Source organism: Patella vulgata, chromosome 4 (genome assembly GCF_932274485.2).
Source record: "Patella vulgata chromosome 4, xgPatVulg1.2, whole genome shotgun sequence".
Classification (NCBI taxonomy): Eukaryota; Metazoa; Mollusca; class Gastropoda; family Patellidae; genus Patella; species Patella vulgata.
In genome coordinates this window covers 15,284,622-15,305,608 of record NC_065882.2, presented here as the reverse complement: position 1 = coordinate 15,305,608, position 20,987 = coordinate 15,284,622, and the positions used below count along the sequence as shown (strand labels likewise).

General features: G+C 36.9%; 1 protein-coding gene and 1 long non-coding RNA gene across 3 annotated transcripts in view; one reads left to right on the top strand and one right to left on the bottom strand.

Annotated features, from left to right (window-relative positions):
• LOC126818650 (protein FAM221B) overlaps positions 1–20,987 on the top strand; it is a 107,377-nt gene that overhangs the window by 80,117 nt on the left and 6,273 nt on the right. Inside the window, exons 1-3 of one of the 2 annotated variants that reach the window (XM_050546175.1) lie at positions 15,194–15,251; positions 16,006–16,080; positions 18,890–19,082. In XM_050546175.1, coding sequence (XP_050402132.1) covers positions 16,039–16,080; positions 18,890–19,082 — 235 coding nt within the window. In that variant the 5' untranslated portion in view covers positions 15,194–15,251; positions 16,006–16,038. Of the gene's footprint in view, positions 1–15,193; positions 15,252–16,005; positions 16,081–18,889; positions 19,083–20,987 lie in introns of those variants that run through there. The other variant, XM_050546176.1, reaches the window with a different exon arrangement.
• Positions 5,972–15,061, bottom strand: LOC126818686 (uncharacterized). The gene is made up of 9 exons (XR_007679302.1): positions 15,004–15,061; positions 14,831–14,913; positions 14,071–14,119; positions 11,671–11,765; positions 11,175–11,280; positions 10,479–10,573; positions 9,532–9,589; positions 8,676–8,749; positions 5,972–7,521 (listed from the first exon to the last, which is right to left on the bottom strand). It is a non-coding gene; the product is annotated as an uncharacterized LOC126818686 (long non-coding RNA).

Sequence of the window (20,987 nt, the reverse complement as noted above, 5' to 3'; positions counted from 1 at the left end):
TCAAATATCCCCTACTTTTTTTGAATAGTATATTTTGAAAGATGGGAAAACACTGATGAGATAACTTGATTCAGAAATGAATTTAAAACTTAACACATAAATTTCACATGATGTCTGAAGTATTATCGTGGGTCCATATACAGAGAAATCACACTGTATAATCCATTGTTCTGATGGAAGAAATTGAAAACCGTGTTTTGTATTTTTCTGAATCCACATTTGATTTGTGTGCTCTTATATTGTATCACATTACTTCTAGGAATGAAATGGGATTTAAGGTCCTACGTCCTATTTATCTGCCCCGACTGGGGCATACACCTTACAGTGTGCTATGAGGGAAACTTTGCCCGGATAGCGGGACTATACGGTTTACTCTTATATCGAATTCCAACTGTCAAGGGTTCTTTTACGTGCACGCCAATTCTTCCCATCCGAATGACTAGACGCTTCTGTTGCTACGTCCTCCGTCATGCACCACTGACGAGGAGAAAAAACACCGGGGTCGAACCCTGGACCTCCTGGTAAGTGAGCTAGCGCCTTACCCATTGAGCCATACACTGTGCTTGGGAATTCCCTCATGTGTATACTGACGTAGAAGACATGTATTACAGCACGGTATTGTGTATGACGCAACTATTTGGGAGGGGAGGGGGTGGGGATGGGGTGGATGGCTGAATGGCTGAATGGTTAGCGTGTGCGCGCTGAATAATAAAGTGTGCCATTGAGTCAACTGGCGTGGTTTCGATTCCCCGGTTGTACGTGACAAGGAGTACGTGACAAGGAGTAGGATCGCCTGTCCAACCCCTCGTGAGTTTTCTCCGGGTCCTCCGGTTTCCTCCCACTGCTAAAGACCCCTACACGCAAGCGAATTATTGAAATAAAATTAAACCATATGACCTAGTTTATGTCGAGTGGACGTTAAACCCATCTCTCTCTCTCACACACACACAAATTGTTTGAAAATGTCCTAACGTGGTTTTCCTGAAATACAATGCTATGCCCGCTAGGTTTTCATTATCATCTTCAAGTTTTAGATTGTTATACTTCACAGCTAATCATATTTAATAACAGAAGTAATGGTTTTTGATTCCCAATCAGTAACTTCAGGAATATTTATCTTCCTTGATTGCCATTTAGTAATTGAACAATTTTATGGATACACAATTACTGAGTTTAATACATACCTGTAATTGTGTATCCATTAAATTGTACCCGGGAATATTTAGTTGGTATAGTGTATTCAAAAATCTCAGAAAACATGTATCACCGCATTATGGACTAGAAACGGAGTATGACGTCATCGTTACCAATCTTCTTAGAGTTTTTTTTGTTTTCGAAAAACGCCTTATAATCCTCAAATTCAAAAACGATCGACGTGGAAATTGTTCCTTTGATAATTGCGCATCAATTGACGGATTTTTGATATGTCATTACGTCATACTCGGTTCCTGGTCGATAGTGCATTCGTACTTATTTCTGGAATATGTAAACCAAACTATAGATATTAGACACCAAGAGAAAATTGCCTGTAATAGAATAATAATCTAATTATTTGTCGTCACGTTGACCCATAAGAAACTAGAGAGAAAGAGAGAGAAATGGGGTTTAACGTCCACTGGAAACAAACTAGTTAATTTCGGGGCTAACACATGGTTTAATTTCATTTCAATAATTTGCTTGCGCGTAGGAGTCTTTAGCAGTGGGGGGGGGGGGGGGCGGTGGACCGCGAGAAAACCCACGAGGTTGGACAGGCGACACTACTCCTTGTCACGTACAACTGGGGAATCGAAACCACGCCAGTTGACTCAATGACAGAACTTATGATACAGCGCGCACACGCTAACCAAATCCCGCCTTCCCGCATCTAAAGACAATACAGCCCTTTAAGTCGTCAACAATTAAATTTAGGTACGAAATTTGTAGTGACGTCACATTGTAAAATGTGACTTGTGGGCATGGTTCAAACGTCCAATTTCAGTTTGTATCCCTTCACACCATCCTCTGGTACAGAAGGAACCAGTGGAAACAGGAATTTACTGATAATGGATGGCTGGTTTGTTGACCTGATCTAGTTGGCAGTTGATTATACTTTGTGAAATACTACACACTTCCTTATTGTATGTTCAGTCGTGTTGACATGTTGACGTGTATATATTTATTTCAATGTAACACATGTATTCTGATCTCTCAAGTTCAGCCATCTTAAATTGCCAGCTAGATTATGGACAGTTAATAATAATAATAATAATTATAATCAGGATTCTTATATTGCGCTAAACTCCAGAACAAAGTGTCTGCTCAAAGGGCTAACAAAACTAAGTTCATCTGTATGAACTGTCAAGCAGATATGTCTTTAAACGTTATTTAAATGTTGTTAGTGACGGGGCAGATTTGAGAGATACGGGTAGTGAATCCCACTTAATTGCAGCTGCAACTTCTAAGGACTTGAATCCAAATGATTTCAATTTCCTTGTAGGCACAACTAAGTTAAGTTGAGACTGAGATCTAAGATTTCTTGGTGGTTGGTAAAGTCTGAAAATTTCATTCAAGTATGCAGGACCAGTTCCATTTAAACAACGATACACAATAGATAGAATTTTAAAGTCAATTCTTTCAGCGAAACAGAGCCAGTGAAATGATTTTAATGCAGGGGTTATACTGGATTTAACAGGATGCAGGAGACTGTTACAATAGTCTAGTCGTGACAAAATTAGCGAGCGAGCAAGTGTAGCTGTGGCTTCAGTTGTGAGAAGATGACGGATACTACTAATGTTCTTCATATGATAGTAGCATGTTTCAGTAAGATGGTTCACATGACTAATCATGCTGTTGTTACTATCTAAATAAACTCCAAGATTTGTTTACTTCACTGGAGAGTTTGATCAAAGAATTTCCTACTTGAATGTTATCTATTCTTATTTTTGATATTCTTGATGGTGGTCAATTAGAATAACTTCCGTTTTATCATCATTTAGTTTCAACTTGTTAAAAGACTTCCATGACTTTATCCTTGAGATACGTTTTATTGTTCTTAAGAAGATTATTGGGTTGATTTGTTGAGGAAAAACTATCAAGTAACTGGGTGTCATCGGCATACATATGATGGGAAATAACTAAAGTTTGTTATAATCTGTCCAAGTTGACTAGTATAGAGCGTGAATAAGATAGGACCCAAAATGGATCCTTGGGGGACACCACATTGTAGGGTCACTAATGTTGAATGACTGTTTTTCACAATGACTGATTGACTTCTGTCTAGGAGATATGATGAAAACCACTTCAGCACAGTATCATCTAGTCCAAATTCGTCACGGAGACGGTTTATCAATACAGTTGGATCAAGCGTGTCAAAAGCAGCAGAAAGATCAAGTAAAACCAATAAGGCAACATTGCCATTATCTACATTGATGTTAATTTCATTCAAAACACAATTTAATGCCGTTTCTGTTCCGTGAAAAGGCTTTTAAGCAGACTGGAACTTGTATAAAAAATCGTTATAGTTTTAATGTTCCATAAGCCGCTGTTTGACTGTTTTCTCAAGACAAAAACGTTAAGTTTGAAACAGTCCTGTAGTTTTTCTGTTCATTTATATCCAGATTTGACTTCTTCAGCAAGGGCTTTCCGATTGCTGTTTTAAAAACAGTGGGCACCACACCAGACTGAGATTCACAATCTTCATAATGGTTGGTAGCAACGTATCCGGGAACTCAGTTATGAGCTTTGTGGGAACGGGATTTAGTTGGCACCAAGTTGGTTTGGAATTGTGAATAAGTTTCAAGAGTTCAGCTTTATTGAAAGGGCGGAAAGTAAGCAAACAATCCCCATCGAAACTGCGACCCTTATAATGGAAAGAGTTATCAACAGGGCTCTAAGGTTACATCTGTATTATATGTCAAGTTTGACAAGTATAAGCATAGGCAGAGGGGGCCGATCTCAAAGGTGTGTATGTGTGTGTGTGTGTGTGGGGGGGGGGGGGGCTATTTCCCCGAATTTGTCACCCAAATTTTCAGAATGAATCAATCATATCAAAATATCATAATAGGCCAATATCGCAAATCCAGTCTTAAAATTGAAATTTTCCTATTTCCTCTCCTCAGATGTAAACTCTATTTTCCAAAATGTTCTGGGGGGAGAGTACCATAGACCCTTCTCCGATGGGACGTCGTCCACGGTGGCCTTCGCCGTAGATCTTCATGTGTAGGTACATCGGTGCACCCAACAGAACCCTCCCCCCACCAACACTTTTGGACTAGCTATGGGCCTGCATACAAGCTTGGGATATAAAGCACACGTTGGGGGCTTGGTTGTATCCCACATTGACGAACCATACACAACTATTTAATTGAAGTTGAAAGAGTAGAAAATGAAATGAAATTGGGTTTTGCTCCCATACAATGTGCTATAAGGGAAACTTTGCCTGGACAGCGGCACTGCGCCCTACTCTTATATCGAATTCCAACTGTCAATGGATATTTTACAAGCACGCGGGACCTTGGTTTTTCGTCCCATTCTAACGACTAGGCAGCTGTCCTTGTCAGGCCCTCCGTCCTGCAACCACGCCGGAAAATCTGGATGAACTTTCTCGGCCAATGCAGGGATCGAACACCTGACCTCCAGGCTAGCGATCCAGTGTCTTACCAACTTGGCCACCGTGAGCCCCTGTGCTAAGAGTATCACCACAATAAATAATGTACAATAATTAGATTGTTATAAACACCATGTTTATTTTTCTCTAAATCAACATTTATCTGTGGAATAATCAAGGTATTATAACAAGGGCTTACATTATTCTTTTCATCTCATTAATTAAAATTAATCCTGACTTTCTACTGATCAATTTCCACATACTTTCGACAATTAGCAGAATAATTTGTTGGCATTAATCAATCAGCCTTTTACTTATATTTATGGTTGACTATGCATATCAATATAGTTAGTTAAAGATACATTATGTAAGATTTAGATAAAGAGCTGACCATTCTTGCTATAATAGCTCAAAAATAGATAACGTAAAATGAAAATTTCATTCAGATTACATGTACTTCATTCTGACCCAAGTTATCAAGTTTCGTAGTTTGGAAAGATGTGTGCATTGTGGTAACCAGCGCACTGGTATATTCGAGACTTAGCCTCACTTTCCCATTTTTAAATTAATTTTTTAAATGGAGAGCCGTTCTAATCTAGTTAAAATCTTGAGTATCCGATGCCATCGAGAGTTGATTATGGTCTGGATACGTTAATTAATCTCTAATTAATAGTTTATATAACATTTCAGGCCTAAAGAAGACCTGCAATAGTCAGATTTATAACTTGCATAATGTATGTTTAAGAAGTCTAACCAATATTCTTGAATAATGTCTTTCTCTGTTTCAAGAAACCTAATTTTGAAGGCCAAAGAATTTTAAAAATTTGTGAGAGGTTTGTAAGCTTCAATCAATATGTAATTGGCTATAAAATGGTATGTCACTTTCTGTAGAGAAGCCGTATTTTGATTGCCGAATAATTTAAGACTTTTATATGAAATGAAATGAAATGGGTTTTAACGTCCTACTGTTCTGCTCCTAACCTGGGCTAATGAAGACGGGCATACGCCATACAGTGTGCTATGAGGGAAATTTTGCCCGGACAGCGGCACTACGGCCTACTCTTATATCGAATTCCAACTGTCAAGGGATCTTTTACGTGCATGCCAATGTGTACACGGGACCTCAGTTTTTCGTCCCATCCGAACGACTAGACAGCTTTCCTTGTCAGCCCCTCCGTACTGCATCACTGACAAGGGAGAACCACGCCGGAAAAACCGGATGAACTTTCTCGGCCAATGCAGGGATCGAACACCCGACACAGACTGACCATGGTTTATATTTGTCAATGAAAATATTTTTAATATTGCTACATTAAGGCCCTACTGTATGTGCACTTGGGTTTCTCTTACTATTCATAAAAAAAAAAGATTATAACCAAAACAAAATAGATATCTAATATTTATTAAATTACAAGGTAATACCATTTCGCTTCCAATATTTATTTATTTATATATCATTTGAAGTTAAAAATTTCATGCATTTTTAAAAATAAACAATAATAATAGCCATTCAATACCATACCAAATTTCATTGGATTATGGCCTGCAGTTAAGTTACCATTTGAAATTGATTAAATGTGAACAAAGATAACTAAGTTACAATTGATTTTGTATTTTTTTCTGAATTGAGTAACAGAAATTAATATTAACACCACTGACTTGCAGAATAACAAAATAGTAAGCCCACACCAAATTAAATTTTTGTTCTTTGGTGAACAATTATTTAAAATCATTGCTTCCTTTTGTTATGGAAAAAAACTATTGCATCCTTTTCTTTTGAAAAAAAAAACTAATTCAGCAACAAAAAGTATTTGTTTGCTCGTCTCAAAGTTTTTAGTCCCAAAATTTTAAGTTTTTCATTTTTTCAAAAAAAACCCCATAATACCAGTAAACGAAGACTTCAGTTGCTATTTATGAATTATTAATTTGGTTTGGCCTTAGGCATCAAATCGTATATTCTTTTATTAATAATGCAAAGGTTTACATCAAAGCTTGGTTTGATTTCGCTACCACTATTAAAGCTGGGTTAAAGGCCCACATTAACACAGCATAATGCGAGGAAAATCTATATAAACTATTTAATTTAGCAGGCTACTTTCTGCGACATGGCCACCATTTACATGGAATACAATCACTAGTTTATTATAAATAGAGCGCATTGTTTTATTGTAGACAAGAAATGTATGGTAGAATGTTTTTATTTTCTTCTGAGAACGTCCAATGTGATTTAAACCCTTTAGCACTTAGACCGACCAAAACAACCATAAAGATCAGCCATTTTGGACTGTATCATGGATGTATTTATATCTCTTTTTTTCTCCAAGGAACTGGGTGTAGTCAATATTTACATATACCAAGCGCTTAACGGATAAGATATACAGATTCATGCAAATCAGTTATAATTATATAACCCCCACACCACAAAAAGACTTTCCACAGATGAAAATCATAAACATTGACACTTAATTACACAGTAGGATCAAGACAGTCGACCTTAGTCTAGACAGGGTTACCGGCCATGTTGCACGAAGCCCAGGTTATGCAAATGAAATTGCCAATCAGCCTTTTAGCTGTACAATTCAATATTTGCTATACAATTCAATATAGCATATGCAAACATTGGTACAGTCTTTTGTTTTTAAAAATTTGATTTTAATCTAGGTCATAAATATGGTCACATATGTAGAGCAAAGTTCAAGGTCACAACTGCCATGAGTTCAAGGTCACAACTGACATGAGTTCAAGGTCACTTTATATTATACTGCAGTAGAAAGACTGTTGTAACTGGATGATAAATTTGTCACGGCCATGAATTAAATAAAATCGTCGTCTTCATAAGTATAATTTCCTGTAGCATCGCCTATAAGATCTAAATCATCAGCTCTATCAATCTTTATCACTGCTTTGTTTTTCTTTTTCTTCTTTTTCTCCAATTCCTAAAGAATAAAGCGAAAGTAGAAATATTCCACAGTCGATATTTAATTTTTCATTTAAACATACATTATACATGAGCTAAATCTGCCTATTGCAGGTCTTTCTTTAGGCCTGAAATGTTATATAAACTATTAATTTATTCTAGTATTAAAGACACATAATTCAATTGCTAAATTTGCCTATTGCAGGTCTTTCTTTAGGCCTTAAATGTTATATAAATTATTAATTAGACATTAATTAAAATGACAAAACCATAATCAACTGTCGATGCCATCTGATGGATCCGATTTTCATTTGATTTGAATCCAATTCGCCGTTTAATGGCCATTGAGGATTAACCGCAAAAATGGACATTCAAGATTGTTTATCATCATAATAATGACAATCAGGGCTAGCCTAAAATTAAATCGCCAATATCTAGGTTCAGAGTGAAATTTTCAGCATATTCTCTTTTCATTATCCATGTTCCAATTATTATAGCAAGAAATGTCAGCTCTTTATCTAATCTGACCTAATGCCCCTTTAATGTATCTAAAGTTTGAAGAAATAGAATTGGGTTGTAAGTCTTGTCAACACAATATTTATGTCATTTTGTGACCTACATAGGGTAAATTTTTGTTCCAAGATGGGAGCCATGGTGGTTCATTGGGTAAGACCTTGGTTCGCTAACCTGGAGGTCGCATGTTGAATCAATGCATTAGCTGAGAAAGTTCAGGATTTTTTGGCATGGTTCCCCCTTGTCAGTGATGCAGGACAGAGGACCTGACAAGGGACAACATATAGTTGTTCAGATGGGACGTAAAAACACAGGCGTGCACGTAAAAGATCCCTTGTCTGTTGGAATTTGATATAAAGTAGACCATAGTGCCACCGTGCGGGCAAAATTCCCCTCATAGCACGCTGCATGGTCTAACGTTCTGCTTTTCATATATTCCATGTCTGATCACTGGGCTAATGAAGACAGGCATACGCTATACAGTGTGCTATTAGGGAAATTTTGCCCGTACAGCAACACTATGACAGGTTACTTACATCAATTCAGAGTCTCATGATTCAATATGCAAATCAAAGGAGAATTGAAATACATTGATTCAACGATATATTGTGCCAGCACAATAGAAAATGGGAGACAACTCCGATTTTATAAATAACTGACCTTTCTTTGTCTCTCTTTTTCATGATGTAAATTGGTAAAAGTTGTACTAATTCTTTTTATATCTTCTGCTGGTACTGAAATAAAAATAAAACATTTTAAGCACAATATTTAATGTTAAATCTGCATGTACGGGCATACGCCATACAATGTGCTATGAGGGACATTTTGCCAGGACAGCGTCACTATGGCCTACTCTTATATCGAATTCCAACTGTCAAGGGATCTTTTCCATGCATGCCAATGTGTACACAGGACCTTGGTTTTCCATCCCATCCAAAGGACAAGACAGCTGTCAGATCCCCTTCCTGCATCCCTGACAAGCGGGAACCACGCCGAGAAATCTGGATGAACTTTCTCGGCCAATGCTGGGATCGAACACCCGACCTCCAGGCTAGTGAGCAAGAGTCTTAACCCATTTAGCCCCCTAAATGAAAGAAAATGAAATGTGGTTCAATGGGCTACTGTTGTGCTCCAAATGGGCTAATGAAGACTGGGAAATTTTGCCCAGACAGAGGCACTATAGCCTACTCTTTATTTCGAATTCCAACTTTACCCAGAGTAATACACCAAGGATCGAAATCATGACCACAAGACAGAGGTGTCCGACCAGCCAGAACTCGAAGGGCAACACTCTAGACCACTAGGCCATCCCATTCTCCCAATTTGGGACTAACATATGGTTCAATTTTATTTCAATTATTTTCTAAAGAAAGAGATCTTTTAGCTGTGGGAGGAAAACCGGAGAACCTGTGTCCCCAAGAAACGAATGCAATTAGACAACAATATGTTGCTAGTTCCACGGGACAAAAAATACAACTTGTAGTGAGCTATATTGGAATCTATATAAACAACTTACAATCTACGGCTAAATCCTGAATTAAATTTTCTAAAAATCTTGAGTAGTAACTATGTTTCTGTAAAGATAAATGATAAAAAAATGATTAACACTAATCTTTAAATGGCATATAGTGACTGAGAAACAGAACACTGATTTTTTTAGAAATAAAACCAGTGATTGTTTCCCATAAAAATTGTGTTCTATGTATCACTGGAAGGTGAAGCATGATACATCGATTCATTAATATCGTGCCAGCACTATGAGTTTGCCCGGTCTTATTGTTTTTGTTTTGTATATAGTGCAGTTCTTCTGCATTTATTATGGTTAATTCCGTTTCTATAGTTATGTATGCAATGCAATAATTTTGCCCAGGCAGTAGCATTTTCATCTGCTCTTCTTCAAATTCCAATAGGAGCACTTATATGTACACCAGTGGATCAGATTTTTTTTGTGCCATCAGATAGGTTCCTCTATGTGTACACTGAGATGTACACATGTGGAATTGGTTGATTTTTCTCCCAAACAATCAAATAGTCTCACTTTCCATGTCCTTGCAGAAGCCATGATAGCTAAGTGTTCTAACAATTTGAGAGAGAGAGAAATGGGGTTTAACGTCCACTCGACACAAACTAGATCATTTCGGGACTAGCATATGGGTCTATTTTACTTCAATAATTCGATTGCGTTTAGGGGTCCTTAGCAGTGGGAGGAAACCAGAGGAAATGGAGAAAACCCACGAGGTTGGACAGGTGACCCTACTCCTTGTCTGTTACAACCGGGTAATTGAAACCACAGCAGTTGACTCAATGACAGACCTTATGATACAACGTCCACACTTTAACCATTTGGCCATCCAACCCCTCTCTCACAATTTGACTATTTTCCACCACCATCAAACCTAGACATTCTTCTAGCTATGGAGTCCAACACTCAATAGATTATATAAATAAATAGATTATATTTACCTCAAAAGATGTTATTTTTTCTTTTAATGCTTTGGATAATTTTTTAAAATCTTCTTCCGTTTCTACAGATATAGATTCTAATTCACTAGATATACCTGAAATAACAAGAATGAAGCCTTGGATTACAAATCGCTATTTCCCTAATTACTCTAAGCTTACAAATCAGACAAACTACAAATGAAACAGTGCTGCTCTGCACCCAACCGACTAATAACAACAGGCATAAACCATGACGTTTACTCTGTTGAATTACAACTGCCTAGTGTACGCCAGTGTGCACACAGGGCTGCTTTTTTTGTCACATCCAAACAACTAGACCGTGCTCCCTTCCATGCCTTCCATCTTGCACCACTGGGGTAATGCTACTCTGCATCTACTGGGTTAATTCAGTATACTACGAATGTCAAGGGATCGTTTAAGTGTACTCCTTGTCACGTACAAGAGGGGAATAGAAACCACATCTTGTGATTTTACGCGCACATGTTGAACAACTAGACTATCTCCCCACACACCAGCCAAAATCACAAGAAGTGCTTGGCAGCCTTCTATGCACTAGGGTTAGATCATCAATGCTTCAAAAGTATTTACGAAGGAATCGTCCCTCTCATAGTTTATTTACACGGTAATCAGTATTCATAAACAATGTGATTATGGATAACCTTGTCCAATATTAAATTAAGAAAAACAGAATCATACCAAAAGCCTCTTTAGCAAGTTTAAAATCTGATTCTTCTTGAATTTTTTTAATACGTAATTTTTCTGCCTGCTGACCCTCCGCTGTTTTAAATCTGGCCTTTTCTTCCTGTAATTAAACAGATTTACCATATTAAACAAACTTGTCGTTTCAAAGGGGGAGCCATGTTGGCTCGCGAGTAAGAGGTTGGCTCGCTAACCATGAAGGTCCTGTGTCCTATCCTTGCGTTGGCTGAGAAAGTTTCTGGTGTGGTTCCACCTTGTCAGTTGTGTAGGACAGAGGTCCTGACAAGGTACAATGTATAGTCGTTTGAATACATATTACAAAGACCCCATGGCAGTTGGAATTTGATATAGGAGTAGGCCGTGGTGCTGCTGTCCAGGCAAAATTTCACTCATAGTAAACTGTATGGCGTATATACATGTATGTGATTAAATTTATGAAGCTGCAAAATAATGTCATTTTAATTTGAAAGATCCAAATGTTTCTTTAACTTACAAGTTCTAATCTAACTTCCTCCGTTTTCTGTTTCCTTGCTGCTTCTCGTTCAGCTATTCTTTGCTCTAACGGTTTCTTCTTTGGTCTCTGGTATGCTATCAAATAAATAAACATTTTTTTTTTTTTACTCAAAGTCAATATATTTGTACTATTTATTTAATATTTCTGAAATAAGAGGACTTCTTAACATTTTGGGAAAATGCCACTGACTACGACACCTTTGATCACCGTTTCAGCGATTGTTAATACTTTGCAAACTATTACTGTACATTGTGAAAATTAAATCTCTGAAAGGATATAGGAGTCTGACAGTGGCTTAATTCCATTCAGCATCAACTGTAGACGATATATGTGACTGGTGACAGCAAAATGAGTCTTAATGACCAAAAATTCAGAAATGAGTTATATACGTCATCTTAAAGAGAATGTCACAAGCTGTCTAATGATACCAAAATCATTGCTCTACCTTGCTACATCGTCGAGATATTCAAGTTCAAAGTCTGGGAGTCCAGAAAGGCCTATTTCGAGAAAACTTTGTTTAAAGATTATGTTAATAATTTCTGTTATTCATGACAAAAGTCATGGTTAAAAATGCCAAACTTCCACTAAACTTGACACAATTGTTAAGAACATTAGATTTCAACATGACACACGTAATTTCAATAAAACCATGCTTTCGGGAATGTTGTCACAAAAATAATCCAAAACGAGATTGTTCCATTGTTGAACACTGGCTGATGCAGACAACTTAAAAGATGTCAAACCGTTCAGACATTTCGCCACGGTTTGCTCTTTCGAAAAATCGCCATTTAAACAAGGGAGGTTTATGTACTAAAACTACGCATTTTTAAAAAAAAAAATGACTACAGTTTTATTCATAACTTTATGTCTATTGACGAAAACTCGAAAGGCGGATGTCATCTTGGTTGAGACGACATCGCCAGAGTTCAACCAATCAGACGTCGCAACGTCATTGACATCACTGGGTTACGACCTCCACAACGTCACATAGCAACAAGGCTGGTTTGTTTACTATTTTGAACGCCGCTATTGGCTGAGTAGTGTGTTGAATATTATAATGAGTACTATAAATAACATGATCAAGTATTCGAAAATGGTCAAAACCAAATTTTGAAAATTTTTGCACTCGGGACACAAATTAGCGTATAATTAGAAATCTACTTCTGCGACTTAAGACTCATTTTGCTATCACCAGTCACATATAGCATATAATAATAATATGGTCATTATACAAGTCAGTGCCACTTGCCCACTTATGATTTTCACTGACAACTCTTGATGGGCTTTATGAATGAATCTAAGCTGTGAAATTATCTAATGTTTCTAATTTAGTTTTCTTTACCCATTTGAGTACATTTCAGTGTAGATTAATCAATCGAAATGTAGATATTATCGAAAAATGCAATGAAGGCACGGTGGTTCAGTGAGAACGACACTGGCTAACTAACCAGATCTTGGATTTCATCCCAGTAATGACCGAGATACTGTGGTAGAGGGCCAGATAAGGAAAAAGTGTATAGTTGTTGGAATGGGACAAAAAAAAACCCACACACTGACAATTGGAATGTAATACAGTTAAAGGCTCAATACCACTCTTATTGTAACTGAATAATATGTCCCAATCTTTATTCTGGTCAACAAATTGTACTATTTTAGAATATTTCAATTAATTGATGATACAAATTTCATCTTAACACACCTTATTTAAAAATTTTGAAAAATTCAACATAATGGTTTGAAACGTCTAACGTAAACCTTTTCAAATGAAACTTCAATTTAAAAATATTTTCGAACCCTCTGGACAAGTAAAATAGGATGTAATGGATAATTTACACAACAGGTAGGACACTTAAACATCTAGTACTTAGATAGATATATTATTTATTTTCTGGAGCTTTCAAGCCAGCAAGAGTGTTATTGTCCCTTTAAGTAGGTGGAAAAGTTGTTAAGGCCAAAAGTGCCTCCATAGTACACTGCATGGCATTAGCCTGTTTTTTTTTTTATTTCTAAGAGTGGACAAATTAAACTTGGAATAAAATAAAGATATTATGTTACTTGGCCTGAGTGAGGGGGTTTGGTGGCTGAATGGTTTAACGTACTGCAGTATGCACTTTAGATCATAAGGTTTGTCATTGTGTCAAGTGCAATAGTTTTGATTCCCCAAGGAGTTAGATTGCCTGTCCAACTTCATGGCTTTTCTTTAGGTCCTTTGAATTCCTGCCACTGTTAATAAAGATCCCTACGCACAAGCAAATTATTGTAGTAAAATTGAACCATATGTTGGTCCCGAAATGACCTAGTTTTTGCCAAGTGGACATTAAACACCATCCCTCTCACCCTCTCTTAGCATGAGCGTAATTCATCACAAGAGTAGCATACCTTTCATTTCTGGATTTTCTGGTTTTTTGTCTTCATCTTCCCAGCTGTCCTTTAAAAATAAATACACAAAATTAATAAAGCTGTTGATAGTCATTTAAGGGATTTTGTATCCCTTGCAAACTACCATATTTTGAAAGTTGAATCTAGTGTAAGGGTTATATAATAATTAATATTATGTACAAAAATGGTTAAATTCCTTTCACTTTCACTTTCAGAAGTTACAAAGAAATCATGAATTAAAAACTTCACAACACACACGTATGTCATCCTCTGCATAAGATATAATCAAGGCAATTTCACTTATATACATAAGTGTTCAGCCAACATCTTAGTCACTAGTTAAAGTAGTTTCACTGAGCCACACCAGGGAACTTGGAAGTTCATGTGTCGGTACCGTATCAGATGGAAACAAAATAACAGAGTAAACTTCTTGACTCAAAACAGAGCTGATATACATGTATCAACAACTACAAATGGAAGTTTCTTTATTTGGCCATATTTATTATGATATTATTAAATACTAAATTATATTTACTAAATAGGGGACGAAAACACTTTATTTTTTATTTTAAATTTTAGTAATAAATACAGTCTCCTGAGTAAATGATTACTCCTAGTAGTCCTAGATCACCTAGCAGTTAATCGGCCTAATTGGCTGGATTAATCAAAAACCAAATTTCATAACCGTATGGAATAAACACATCATTGTTAATCATGATGATTCAACCCCGCCCGATCCTATTTTTTTAAAATTATCTACCTTGATCCCTTCTTCTTCGTCTTCTCCATCCCATTTATCACTCTTTTCTTTCTTGAAATCATTGACTTCGAAATCGTCTGCGTCTGAAATACAAAGAAACACAAAAATAATTTCAAAAAATGTAATATTATGATCAAGATCGTCAAAAATATGGGAATCCACATGTTTCTCACCCCAATCATCCGACATTTTGAAAAGCTATGGTCACGTGGCTTGTCCGAGAAAATACGTAGTTCGTAAAATAGGAACTTGTCCGTTTCTTTATTTCGTACAAAATGCCTCCCACTTATAACAATTTCTAGTATTGTAATGAATTTTAAAAATAATTATTCTTTAGGAAATTATTTTTATTAAGGGTATTTCCGTTTTCTATTTTTGATAACAACCAAGTTGTTTACAAATGGTGGAACTGGGAATTAGTGTAGGTTATTTCAATTTGTGTTTCACAACTAAGCCTAATACTAAATAGTGTAATAAACGCTTTTAATTTCTTCTTGAATGAACACTTTGGTGAAATTAATTCGACGTTTACAATTTTGGCTTTCTTCGCGATATAACGATTTGTAAAGGTTAAATGTAGCCTATGCTAAATAATATGAGTCAGTCTATTTTTTCTTTTTTTTAATGGAAAGCGAGTACAGAGAAGACCAACAGTGTGTGCAAGGGAGATAACTGCATTTAAGATGCGAGTTAATTTGGGGTTCAACCCCCTGAAGCAATGTATGGCCTAAATATACGACTGTATTTACGTAGTCGTATACTGTCGCCACCCAGGTCACATGCACTTGAAGGGATTAAAATTTCCTACATTATCTTGTCAAGCATACTACAATATTGGTATGTTAGATAAGATGATGTAAGAAATTAAAATTCCTTCAAGTGCCGACTGTTACTCCCGTCCAAAAGTGTGAACACAATCTTTTCCATATTCATTTACACCCGATTTTATTTTAATTCGAAATGTTAGCTTATATTCACGAGATCTCGGACGGGCCTGAATTTGAACCTACAACATGGGGGTGTAATGGACGTTACGTTATATGGTTCACGTTATTCTTTCCACTTCATTCACAGAAAGAACTTCCGAGATTAAAATGAATAAAGGAAATTCGCATTTTATATTAATAAAATTATGTAGGAACACTGATTTATTTTCAATTAATTATTTATTGTAGGGTAGAGGTTTTAATACAACATAATACAACACCATGAGTAAGAATCCAAACCCATCTGGTGCCAGACCCAAACAGGTAGGATAAGGTCCATGGTAATTGATAGTGAGATCAAAATGTGGATAGGGCACTGCCTGTTTCCGTTGGGGTTTGGTTGTGGGGGGAGGGGGGTGAATGGTTAGCACGTGCGCGCTGTATCATAAATCTGCCATTGAGTCAAATGGCGTGGTTTCGATTCTGCGGTTTTACGTGACAAGGATTAAGGTCGCCTGTCCAACCGGTATCCTCCCACTGCCAAAGACTACTACGCGCAAGCGAATTATTGAAATAAAATTAAACCATATGTGAGTCCCGAAATGACCCAGTTTGTGTCGAGTGGAGGTTAAACCACATCTCTCTCTCTCTCTCTCTCTCTCTCTCTCTCTCTGTTTTCGTTGATGAACACCTGCTACACATGGTTGAAGCTAGAACGGTTTTGCATTGGTTTCAACATTATCAATTCATGTTACAAACAGTGTCACATTGATTGGTCGAGGTAGTAACATATTCAGTTTTCACGCATAACGTGTCCCCGTAATTATCGGGTTCATTCAATTGACACCTTTAAATGGATTGAAAGAGATACGTTCCAGCACGTTTAGTCAAGTACTTCCAGTGGCGAATCAATTAAACACCCAACGGAAGTGGAATATATTGATGATAAGTTGTTTATTACTTGAATATTTACTTGACGCACGTTAGATTTCTACCATCTATTAATGAAACTAATAAATTTTCTGAATGTTGACGAAAAAATTTATTGAATAAACGATTAGATATTTAGTTTATATTTGTGTGATAGTGCATATGAGATATCGATTTTAATCACCACATTTAATTAATTTTAACCTACAAGTATATTCTATTTCCGTTTTAATGTAACTAAGTCTGTATTCTTTGGAACCTGTCCAGAAATGGACGAAATTGGACCAAAGGGCACATATTAATATAGTATGACTGTATCTATGCTGATTTATATTCAATTTTTAAAAACGTTTTTATTGTAATTTCTAACCAGTTATGTTCGTCGAAATCCGCGAGCAGTTCGATCCCATTAAAACACAGATCCTATTTCGTTTCGTTTTTTTATAGTTCAAAATTTCGTTTTACTTGTCTTCACTACACTTGGGCATGGAAGAGTTGTTATATAACCTGCGTTCTGGTTGATGTGAGGGATTAGCCAATTAAATGGTCTCTTACGGCGACTTCTTGGCGTGCGATGCACGGAACTGTGGGTATACCACTATAAGAAACATCAACGCTGATTGTTCAATCAAATGCCTAATGTCATAGGGTCAAAAGCCGCTCTATGAAACTTGATGCGACCTTCCCCTACAACCGACCAGATCTTCAAGTAGTAGAGGACACCGAAAGCTTAAAAAACGAAACGAAATATAGATCTGTATTTTAATCAGATTGTGAGCAGTTTAAATCGAATGACGGTCGCTCGTGCCGGGTTAACACAGTCTACATCAGGAGTACGCTTTGACATTTCACTTTACGCATTACAAATGGGCACCTTGAGCAGAGAGTACACGACGTCTCCGACTGATTTAAAATTATTCATATTTTCACCGTAAGATAAAAACATCAACATTGATTGGAATGGACCAATAATTCGTGTTTGTAATGTCGAAGGCTCTGGAGAAGATTGATTTAGAGCTTTACGCCCGTTCGTTTAATTTACTCCAGAATTGAATAATAGATAACGATGAAAGCATAAACACTAAATGTGTTTCCTGTTATTAAAAATCATTTCACAATAAAATATTCCCATCAATAAATATTCTGTATTGTAACATAATTGACTTCATGCAAGCGTTTAATTGAATGTTAACAACTCATTGATCACATCAGAGACAAAAAAAAAACCACGATTTTTTAGATATTTAGGCAACCAACGATGTTGCCGAATGCTGCCGAAATCACGGCTGTGTGTGTGTGAAGTCAATTTGCAGGCGACGTTTTAGAGATCGCCACCGTTGATGTTGCGGCTATTTAAAATGGCAGCGACTATGCGTATAAAAATTTGTAAGATCACTTGATACCTTAGTTTGCGCCGACTTGTAAAGCAAAATATTTGCCTTTTCTTTCAGTTGATGGTTAGAGAATTTCTCTTTTTTAGTTGTTGTTGTTTTGTTTCTGAGTATGTCGAAATCTCCAATTTAAAAAAAAAGAAATAGATTGCCCAGACATTAATCGAACGAATCCTTGACGATTAGAATTCGAAGAAGACTAGTCGGAAATGCCGCTGTTTGGGCAAGATTCCTTCCACTAGTTGTGCAGTTCAAAAGTTTGTAGTTCCAAATTTTAAACAAAACAGCTTTCGCGTGATTTAAACATGCATTATGTAAGAGCTTAACGTGCCTATTGCATGTCTTTCTTTATATAGATATTATTTAATTAATTATCAAGACCATAACCAACTTTCGATGTCATCGTTAACATGTCGTATTTAGTGGATTTCAATACGTTTTGTGATGGATGAGTTAACGTAAAAATGGATAATCGAGTAGTTGTTTATTGTAGTACCTACGGTAGTAATGACCATCGAGTCTAGCTTAAAATCGAATTCCTAATATCTCGGTTCAGAGTGAAGCAATTTGACTGAAATTTTCAATACATTCTGTTTTCATTATCTTTTTTAAAACTATTATAGTGAGAACTGTCAGCTCTTTATCTAATGTTTCTATTTATTTATCAAGACACCGTAAACAGCAAATCAAATTAGTGTGGCCTTGTTCGTTAATTTCAACATATTCACCACCCATTGGAACTAATAAACCCATTCCCACACGAACATGCGAAGCAAATTAAATGTCTTGTTTTTTCATTAAACCGAATTTAGGGAACTGGTGGGAAATCGTCTGCTTCTAAACCAGGAGCTGTTGGTAGTTCCAGTAAATCAACAACAGCAGCAACCAGTAAACCAAAAACAACAAATAAAGCTGTAGTTGCACGAGGGAATAAAGCCATGGCACCGCTAGTTGGTGGAAATCAAATCAAAATGAAAGAAATTGACGGAATTCTCCACCCTGAAGGTAACCTAACCGGAATGGTACATACACACGACACAAGTCTACAAATACAATCATAGGCTTAAAAGACGGGGGCCGCCAGATTTCAAGTTCAATTACTCTTGAATAGAGTGAAACGTAGCCAGCATAGCCATTGAATATAGTGAAACATAGCCAGCATAGTCATTGAATAGGGTGAAACATGACGTACATTTAGGCCTACATAGTCTCTTGGACATCGCCTTATAAATAGAACATCCGTTCTCGTTCTATTAGCATTATAAAACCAAAGCCAATGAATATATTTTTTTGTGGTTATAGTCTTGGGAAAATTTTATATATTATGTTGTGTTAATAAAATCACAAAATTAACCATAATTTATGTTTACAAAATGGACACGGTCATCCTCTTGTGACGGGATATTATTAATACTTCACTCGAAATGAAATGTAAGACTGTTGTAAACCCGACTTTTGCAAGCTGACCAACCTATTGTCGTTTGTTATAGTATTTATCACTGACCTGACAGTGCGCAGATATCCCGGGTGGGAAGGGCTTATGCCTAGGTCCCACTGGGCATTCTTTGCCTCGGTTATGTACTACCGATGGGGGCCATTGGGAGAAAATTTGTTTATTTCCACATCGCCGATGATTTTTTCCCCAGTGGGACCTTGACAATAACCCATACTTAAAGATGGGTTCCCGGTACCAATCTAGTTAAAACACAGATCCTATTTCGTTTCGTTTTTATAATTCAAAATTTCGTTTTACTTGTCTTTACTACACTTGGATATGGAAGAGTTGTTATTTAATACCCCCGTCAGACCGAGGTGACGTCCTTACTACGCTGCTACGGAGACGGAAAATGGCCTCAGAGGGCGTCAAGATCGCCATAAGCGTGGTAATAGCGTGGTGGAAACGCCACTAATCGTGCTGTGGTCTCTATGGTCGCCAATGACCGCCGAGTCATGGCGTATATTTTGAGCACGTTAAAAACAAACGCCAAGGTTCTGCAATCTGATCAGGAAAGCTGTGAGAAAGCAACTTTTTTCAAGTTTGTAATTTTATTTGACATTCACGTTTGCCGGCGACCTTGTGCATTTTCTTGTCGCCGTACGGTCGCAGCAGAGCAGTAAGGACGCCTACCCGGTCTGACGGGGGCATAACTCGTGTTCTGAATGGTGTCAGGGATAAGCCAATGAAACGGTCTGTTACGGCGAACTTTAGGCGTGTTTTTCACGGAACTGTGGGTAATCCACTAGTAACATCAATGCTGATTGGTTAATCAAATGTCTGACGCCATAGGGTCATAAGTCGGTCTTTTGACCCCTGACGTGACCTATCGCTATAACTTGTCAGATCTTCATGTAGTGTAGGCCATCGAAAGTATATAAAAACGAAACGAAATATAGATCTGTATTTTAATCAGCTTGCTCTCTTGGAAGTGAGACGAGAATTCATTGCATACATAAGACGATGCTGTCTTTAATCGCTTACTATTTATTAGAAATATCGATTCCTAATTAAATTCTCGGATTATCCACTACCCTCGTCTTTTTCCGTCATTTTTATCTCAGAAAGTGTTGTACTCCTAACTCTTCATAAAGTTTATCAACTTGTACATCAAGCGCTCAATGTTCGCGTGTGACCTTTGACATAACGCGTGCAGAAATTCCTAATCGTCGGGCTGTTGATTAGGGGAACCCTTACATTTTTGTCCTGTATACGCTCCATGAGTGTTTTTCGGGGAATCCAGTATTTTTCTAGTAAGATTGGATATCTCTACCTTCCATATATACCACAATTACCATACTTGTATAGGAAATAACCACCCAATAAATATCTTTTCTGGGAACCCATCTTTAACACAAAATAGGATATTTTGGGGACTAACATAATTATGGTATACGAATAATTAGCTTGCTTGA